General features: G+C 44.5%; 1 protein-coding gene across 4 annotated transcripts in view; it reads left to right on the top strand.

Moving 5' to 3' along the window:
- The first annotated feature begins 4,309 nt into the window (after positions 1 to 4,309).
- The window catches only part of LOC140391935 (NEDD4-binding protein 2-like 2), a 59,713-nt gene continuing 54,722 nt past the window's right edge, over positions 4,310 to 9,300 (top strand). For 3 of the 4 annotated variants that reach the window (XM_072476996.1, XM_072476999.1, XM_072476998.1), the window contains exons 1-2: positions 4,310 to 4,392; positions 7,567 to 8,594. In XM_072476996.1, the coding sequence (XP_072333097.1) occupies positions 7,567 to 8,594 (1,028 nt within the window). In that variant the 5' untranslated portion in view covers positions 4,310 to 4,392. Of the gene's footprint in view, positions 4,393 to 4,454; positions 4,734 to 7,566; positions 8,595 to 9,300 lie in introns of those variants that run through there. The other variant, XM_072476997.1, reaches the window with a different exon arrangement.

The following is a 9,300-nucleotide window of genomic DNA, read 5'->3' as shown; positions in this document are numbered from 1 at the left end:
CATGTAGGTGGCCAACCTGGCCTGTGAGTCGGTTATTGTAAGGGTCTGTATACCCTGCTTGATGCGGTCGAATGTCCTCTGGGAGACCGCTGCGCCAGTGTCCAACTCCATCGCAAGCGGGTGGCCATTGACCCGTACTGTCACCTTAATGGGGGCCACACGGGGAGCTGCCACACAATGCAACTGCAGGCAGTCGTCCTCCGTCACCACGTCCTCGGGAGTAGTCGCCGCAGGTTCATCCACATGGAAGGTACGGCCCCTGGGCTGGTCCCAGTTACGGCCCCAGTTTCGGTCGGAACGACGACGCCTCTGGCGCCCCCAGGACCGCCGTCCGTGACGGGGTCGGCGCCTACAAGTCTGACACGGACATGGCTCCTCATCCATTGGTTCTGAGAAGGCTCCCTTCGGGGAGGAATGTCCGACGGCCACTGGCGTCAGTCCGGACGTTGCCTCGCCCAAGGTACCGCAAGAGTGCGGGGGGACGTTTTCGGACGGAAGGGGTTGCGCCCCAAGGCATGCACTTCCATTCCCGGTAGCTCCTGCACTCCTCATTCTGCGCTCTCTCGGGACAATACTATTTGAATGGCCTGTTGAAAAGTCAATGTTGGCTCCGCTAACAACTTTCTCTGGGTGGCCGCATTGTTAATACCACAAACCAAACGGTCGCGTAACATTTCTGACAAGGTCTCACCATAGTCACAGTACTCCGCAATCCTGCGTAGCCTGGATAGAAAATCGGCAAGGGATTCTCCAAGGGTCCTCTCAGCGGTATTAAACCGGTAACGCTGGACTATCGTGGACAGGGTTGGGTTAAAATGTTGCCCCACTATAGTCACAAGTTCATCAAACGTTTTGGTGTCCGGCGCAGCTGGGTACGTAAGGCTCCTAATCACCCCAAACGTATGCGGGCCGCAGGCGGTGAGCAATATGACCACCTGGCGCTCGTTTTCGGTGATATTGTTTGCCTGGAAATAGTAACGCATCCATTGTGTGTACTGGTTCCAGCTTTCCAGCGCAGCATCAAAAACATCCAAATGTCCGTATAGAGGCATGGTATAATAGAAAACAACTTCCAACCTGTATCCAACAAAAATCCAGGGAGGTGGCTTCAGCAGTGTAGACAGCTATTCACTTTAACCTTCATCGCCAGTTTTGTGAGGGCCACGAAGAATCCAGCACGAGTTTTAAGGAGGGGGAGAGAGAGACACAGAGAGACACAGAGAGACAGAGAGAGACACAGAGAGACACAGAGAGACACAGAGAGACAGAGAGAGACACAGAGAGAGAGAGACACAGAGAGAGAGAGAGAGAGAGAGAGACAGAGAGAGAGAGAGAGAGAGACAGAGAGAGAGAGAGAGAGAGAGCGAGAGAGAGAGAGAGAGAGAGACAGAGAGAGACAGAGAGAGAGAGAGAGACAGAGAGAGAGAGAGAGAGAGACACAGAGAGAGAGAGAGAGAGAGCGAGAGAGAGAGAGAGAGAGAGACAGAGAGAGACAGAGAGAGAGAGAGAGACAGAGAGAGAGAGACAGAGAGAGAGAGAGAGAGAGAGACAGAGACAGACAGAGACAGACACAGAGAGAGAGAGAGAGACACAGAGAGAGAGAGAGAGAGAGACAGAGAGAGAGAGAGACAGAGACAGACACAGAGAGAGAGAGAGAGAGAGAGAGAGAGAGAGAGAGAGAGAGAGATTGTCATTAGTCCCCAGCCAATGGTAAGTAGGCAGGTTATAACAGTGTGGTTTATGTGGACTTTCAGAAGTCTTTCAATACAGTCTCATATAACAATCATAGAATCCCGACATTGCAGAAGGAGGCCATTTGGCCCATCACATCTGTACCGGTCCTTGTTTCAATAGAACACCCCACCTAGCCCAATCCCTCACCCCTATCCACGTAACCCTACCTAACCTTTTGAGCAACATTGGCATGGCCAATCCACCTAACCTGCACATCTTTAGTCTGTAAAATGAAAGCATATGGGATTGGGGGTAGTGTATTGAGATGGATAGAAAACTGGTTGGCAGACAGGAAACAAAGAGTAGGAATAAACGGGTCTATTTCCGAATGGCAAGCAGTGACTAGTGGGATACCACAGGGATTGTGACCCCAGCTATTCACAATATATATTCATGATTTAGATGAGGAAACTAAATGTAATATCTCCAAATTTGCGGATGACACAAAGCTGGATGGGAGGGTGAGCTGTGAGGAGGCTGCAGAAATGCTTCAGTATGATTTGGACCAGCTGAGTGAGTGGGAAAATGCATGATAAAGTATAATATGGAGAATTGTGAGATTATCCACTTTGGTGGAAAAAACAGATTATTAATAGATCAAATGCAGATTATTATCTAAATGGCTATAAACTAAGGGATGGGAATGTGCAACCAGTCACTGAAAGTAAGCATGTAGCACGCAGAAAAGAAGGTAAATGGTATGTTGGCCTTCATAGCGAGAGGATTTGACTACAGGAGCAGGGATGTCTTGTTGCAATTATACAGGGCCTTGGTGAGGCCACACCTGGAATATTGTGTGCAGTTTTGGTCTCTTTATCTGAGGAAGGATGTTCTTGCCACAGAGGGAGTGCAGAGAAGGTTTCTTAGACTGTTTCCTGGAATGGTGCTGTTAAGTTCCGATGTTGTCTCAGTAATAAAAACTGGAAAGCATGTTTTGACTTCTTCAATTCCAGTTTTTATTGTGTTCTGCAATCTCTTCTCACCCAACACCTGTATCCCTTTATATATTATGTATATATATATATGTGCAGTCTATTAAACAATTGGTGTGGTCTATTAAACAATTACAGCTCCAATTTTGACTCAATCATTGGCGAGCATTAACTCTTTCCTAAAGGCAGGACTGATGTATGAGGAGAGATTGAGTCAGTTAGGATTATATTTGCTGAAGTTTAAAAGAATGAAGGGGATATAGAACCCTCTAAAATTCTATCAGGACTAGACATGGTAGATGCAGGAAGGATGTTTTCGTTTGTGGGGGTGTCCAAAACCAGGGGTCACAGTCTAAGGATACAGGTAAACCTATTGGGACTGAGAGGAGGAGGAATTACTTCAATCAGTGGGTGATAAACCTGTGGAATTCATTACCACACAAAGCAGTCGAGGCAAAAATATTTTATGTTTTCAAGAATTAGTTATAGTTCCTGGGGCTAAAGGGATCAAAGGATATATGGGGAAAGTGGGCACAGGTTACTGAATTGGATGATCAGCCATAGTCCTATTGAATGGTGGAGCAGGCTTGAAGGGCCAAATGGCTTACGCCTGCTCCTATTTTCTATGTTTAATACTTCTTGACCTTTCTGAAAACACAGCATTTAGCCCTGTTCTCACATTGCAAAACCTGACTTTGCTGTTTCCTCTCAACAATTTCTCTTGTCTTAGGGGCCTTCAGCAAATCAAATGCTGTGCATGACTAACTTTTATTCATGATTAATACTGGAGAACTTTGGGTTGTCAAATGTTTTGTATTTCTGTATGCCATCAGGAATTGGCTTAGTTGTTTTTACAATGATTATTGTTCATGAGTTACCTTCAGCGAATGCTTCATTGTCTGAACGAACCTTTCAGCCCATTTGTGGCAGGATGATAAGGAGCGGATCACATGTGTTGGATTCCGTTTCCTTCAGATAATTTGTGAATTCTTGTGAAATGAACTGTGGCCCACTGTCACTAACAAGTTATTAAGGGTAACTGAATCTTGCACTCATAAAGTTAGGACTGTTTTCTTTGAAGAAGAGAAGGTTGAGAAGAGCTTTGATAGAGATATTCAAAACCATGAGGCATCTGGACTGAGTAGATCGGGAGAAACAGTTCCCAGTCATGAAAGGGTCGAGGACGAGTTGGCACAGATTCAAGTAAGTTGCAATGGAAGCAAAAGCGATATGAGAACATTCTTTTTCGCGCAACACAGTGGTTAAGGTCTGAAGTGTACTGCCTGAGTGTGATGGAGGCAGGTTCAATGGAGACATCTGAAATTTGAAAGTGAATTGGACTGTTTCTTTTTTAACTTTTCCAATTATGGGGCGATTTGCGTGGCCAATCCACCTACCCTGCACATAATAATCTTTATTGTCACAAGTAAGCTTACATTAACACTGCAATGATTTGATTTGATTTATTGTCACATGTACCTAAGTACAGTGAAAAGTATTTTTCTGCGGCCAAGGGAACGCACACAGCGGCGGAATGGCCATCCGTGAATAGATCATTCGGAGGGTCAGTGCAAACACACTGGGCGCAATGGCCTGGTGCACTGTAACAAGCCGTGACTGTAATAGCCATCCCAGCTCATTGTGGACTACAGCTCCCAGCAGGCTGTGCGGATAGTGACGTCAGTGGCCAGCAGCTTTATTTTCCGTTGGTGGTCCGAAGGAAACGGTGCGTTGCCGTTTTGTCATGTTTAAATTTGGAGAAATGTGTCCCCCTGTGTTGAATCCCGCTGCCTCTCTGTTGCTGCCATCAATTATCTGGTTGCAGAAATGTCGTGGATGAAGGTTTGGCGCTCGGGCCCAGTCACGGCGTTGGCTGGGCTGAGCCTGGGGCCTGGGCTGGGCCTGGCCGGGCCGTGGAGTAGTTAGTACACTGCCGCCCTGGTTCGGAAAATGAATCTGGGCGGAAAGGATCAGTGTGGGGTGTCCGCTGGAGAGGGGGAGGAGGCGTGTGGATTAATAGGCCAGCCAAGTGTGTGCTTCCCGGGCCATCGCATTTGTTGAGAGCAGGTCAGAGCCGCCGCCGCTGCTGTTGTCTCCCCGGTGGACAGCCTGCGCCCTGGACGATTGTTGGCGAAAAGCCGTCGTGTGTGTGTGCGCGCGGCACTTCGGTGTTTGCCATTTAGATTTTTAAAAAATATTATTTTGGCTGCTGAATTTCGTCGTTTGTAAAGACGACACGCTTTGTGGTATCTGCAACTTCCCGATTGAGTGGCTTCGTTCATCTGTAAAGTTATGGAACTCTGGGTTTCCAGTATTTATTCTAAATTCCGGGGGCAGTTACTATAACTTTTTTCTAAATCAAAGTATGTGGGAGAAGAAATTGTTACTTTTCCTTTATTTCGATTGCAATTTTTTCGACTTTTGGTGTCTCTACGCGCGTGTCCAGTTAGTTAATGTGTGTTGTCACATCTGGAAAAGGACTTTCATTTCTACAGTGCATTTCAGGACCACCAGAGCCTTTTACAGCCCAGGCAATAAACACTGTTGCACCACATGAAACGCCACAGTGAATTTGTGCACCACCAACTCTCATGAACAGCAATGTGACAATGACTAGATAATCAATTTTTTGAGGGCTAAATATTATCCAGGACACCAGGGATAACTCCTATAGGACCTGGGATTCATGTCGCATTACATTCATCCCCCAACATCTGGCCTGCGAAATCCTACCAACTGTCCTGGCTTGACACAATTCATACCTCTTTAACCTGGGGTTACCCCATCTCTGGATCTGTAAAGATTTAATCACCTGCTAATGTTCGCATTCCAAGCATTGTCTGGCATCTTTGAATCTGTCTATATATATATATATATATATATATATTTATATATATATATTTATATATATATATATATGTTTCTGGAGCATACCTCTTCATTCACCTGAGGAAGGAGCAGCGCTCCGAAAGCTAGTGACATCGAAACAAACCTGTTGGACTTTAACCTGGTGTTGTAAGACTTCTTACTGTCCTATAAGAGCAGAATTAGGCCGCTCGGCCCATCGAGTCTGCTCCGCCATTCAATCATGGCTAATATTTTTCTCATCCCCATTCTCCTGCCTTCTCCCCATAACCGCTGATCCTCTTATTAATGAAGAACCTATCTATCTCTGTCTTAAAAACAAGCAGTGATTTAGCCTCCACAGCTTTCTGCGGCAAAGCGTTCCAAAAATTCACCACCCTCTGGCTGAGGAAATTCCTCCTCATCTCTGTTTTAAAGGATCGTTCCTTTAGCCTGAGATTGTGTCCTCTGGTTCTAGATTTTCCTACAAGTGGAAACATCCTCTCCACTTCCATTCTATCCCAGGCCTCGCAGTATCCTATAAGTTTCAATAAGATTCCCCCCCTCCCCCCCCTCATCCTTCTGAACTCCAACGAGTACAGACCCAGAGTCCTCAACCGTTCCTCATACGACAATCCCTTCATTCCAGGGATCATTCTTGTGAACCTCCCCTGGACCCTTTCCAAGGCCAGCACATCCTTAGATACGGGGCCCAAAACTGCTCACATTACTTCTGTTCTTCGAAGTAGCATTCTGTCAGCACTACGCTGTAAGAGGGTCAACCTTGATTTTTGTAGTCAAGTTCTGAAAGTTGAACTCACGACTTTGTGACTCTGAAGAGCAGATTGTGTGGGAACCCAGAAATTTATTGTAGATTTTAAATCCAAATAATGTGTGGTATAACTAGCCAACTTGATTATTGCATTCAAACATGATTGCTGAAATATATTTATACCCCAGCACTGTTTATTAATGTTTTGAAAATAGCCCTCTTGCCATTTTGGTATTAATTTGGTTCTGTCTATTAAATGGATCATAGAATTTACAGTGCAGAAGGAGGCCATTCGACCCATCAAGTCTGCACTGGCCCTTGGAAAGAGCACCCTACCTGAGCCCACACCTCCACCCTATCCCTGTAACCCAGTAACCCCACCTAAGCTATTTGGACACTAAGGGCAATTTAGCATGGCCAAACCACCTAACCTGCACATCTTTGGACTGTGGGAGGAAACCGGAGCGCCCGGAGGAAACCCACGCTGACACTGGTAGAATGTGCAACTCTGCACAAACAGTGATCCAAGCCGGGAATCGAACCTGGGACCCTGGAGCTGTGAAGCAACTGTGATAACCACTGTGCTACCGTGCTGCCCATATCCTCTGCTAACTGCACTTCAAAGGAAATGAAAACATGTCCTGTTCAGCTACCAGTCTTCCTCAAACCTGCCTGATCAGCATTGTTTTTTTCTTAGTTTTGAAGAGTGACAATTTCAGAATTGTTTATTTGCTTATCGACATTAGGTAGATTGGAAAGGGATGAAGAAACCTTTCGCATTGCTATGCAGCACGATTATTTCTGAAAGCCAGAACATATTAGACATTTAGTTTCAGAAGATGTGAGGTAGTTACAGCCAAAATAAATGGGAGAGAATGAAAAGTTGGGATGGCAAGCTGACTGAAAACTAGAATTCTATTTCCTGGTTATTTGAGAAATGACCAGGAGTATGAGTTCATGTACTTTTCCTCTTAATGCAATCAAATAAATCAAGGGACCTGGACCAACTAAACATTGGAATAGCTTCCTAACTTCAATATCTTTCAGTGTGCACACATCTCGTTCAAAGAGTGGTTTTGCACAAACAAAAATATCCCTGATCCAAACAACCCAAATACAGCTCTTCGGTAATGAGTAAATTGCACTCGACTTGTTCAGGTTTTAGCTGCATTTTTAAAAAAATATTGAAATTGTGTAGACACAATGCTTCAAAAAAAACTTCATGCATGACCAGAGAAAAAACACTTTTCACATGTTTAACCGGTACTTATCTTTATTTTTCAGATGTCTGGTGCAGAAGACAGTACTGAGCCTTTGGGACACAGTGATGGTGGAACAAGTATTCCTTGTGCGAAGAGACAAAAAACAGAGAGCACTGCTACCAAAGGTGAATGTGAAGCCACTGAACTGCTTAATAAAGAAAAAATTAATGGGTCTCAGCAACAAAATGGAACTAAATTCCCCACCCCACATAGAAATCAAGATCTGAGCGAAGGCATGGGGAATAAATCACCACCAGTTTCAAAATTCGAAGGGGACACTGAGCAGCTTAATGAGAAGAATGGTATTACTGTACTTGAAAACAATGCTGAGTTTGAAAATGAAATAATGCTATTTTATAATGAATTGGAAAAAATTGAAAATGAGACTGATTTGCTTTTTAATGAATGTGTGGATGGTTCAAAAGGTTCAGCAGAACACATAGGAAGCACTACAGTGGATAAACATGAAAACAAAACTGGTAAGCGATGCAAAAAGATTAAAAATGATAAAGCAGCTCAAACCATAGGTGGCCCAAGTACTGGTAGTTCACAAATTCCCACATGTGATGCGCATTGGCCTAGCGTCATGCCCCCCTCAAGACCTCAGTGGAACCCACCACAAGCTTTCATCGGGCCACAAGCTTTCATCGGACCACAAGCTTTCATCGGACCACAAGGACCACCTCTGCCGAGATTCAATATCCCACTCACTTATCAAAGATACACCGGCCCCTCACAGGGGCCAGTGCCTTTTCCTCATGGCCAACTGTTTTTAAGTAATGGTTATGGCAATGACTGCAACAGTGCGGTAATCCTAGCAACAAATGAGCGTTGTGATGTTCAGGCATGCCCCACCAATGACTCTACAATGCAATCTGGGCATAAGTATTTTTATAAAGTTGACCCTCAACAGCCGCCCAATATGCTGCGGCCTGGGATAACGTGTCAGCAGCATCAGAACACAGAGCATCGTCCAAGACCAGATATTGGAAATAAAGAGCTCGTATTTATGCGTGGTCCACCAGGCTCTGGAAAATCTACCCTTTCACGGTAAGCTTTATTTGAATTACTTGCCATGTGTCGGTCTGCTTGTATTTTGAGTGTTCAAGTTCTTCTGTCATAAATATAATTTTTTTCATTCAAACTTTGGATAATGGAGTTTATTATTTGAACTAAGGGCAGATTTGTGTTTTTTCATCTGATCTGCAAACCTTTAATTCCAAAGATGGAAGTTTTGAAACGTCCAATTAATAAACTCCAGAGAGGTGTTTGATACACTGGGCAGTTGAAGAACATCATTTTAATATGTTGGATTTTGCATCGAAACCACAGCATTCTGCCATTTTAGATTTTCTAGCTTATGCATCATCAAGAAGAAATTCCCACAATTAGTGATAATACTCCGGTTTATTACTGTAATAGCGCTTTGTAATGCCTCCTCTGAATGCAATGAGAGAACCATTTTTTAAAAAATGCCAGTGTCTTTCGAGGCAGCTCCACAGGCATTCCTGCAAATCTGCAGAATCTACTTCAATGGACTGGATACTGTGTCTGGATTGCTGAAAGGCATCTTCTCTCACAAGGTCCTGTTTTCTCAACACTCAAATAGCCACTGTTCAAGGGGAGGACAAAGAAAATATTTCGGAGACACTGTGACAGAATTGACATTGATGATTCGGAGGCACTTGCTGACAATTGTTCAAAATGACAATCGCTTGCCATCAAGTAGTATCCCGCTTTGAGTCACAACATCTTG

The sequence above is a fragment of the Scyliorhinus torazame genome, chromosome 15 (genome assembly GCF_047496885.1).
Source record: "Scyliorhinus torazame isolate Kashiwa2021f chromosome 15, sScyTor2.1, whole genome shotgun sequence".
Lineage (NCBI taxonomy): Eukaryota > Metazoa > Chordata > Chondrichthyes > Carcharhiniformes > Scyliorhinidae > Scyliorhinus > Scyliorhinus torazame.
This window is presented reverse-complemented; position numbering and strand designations above follow the sequence as displayed.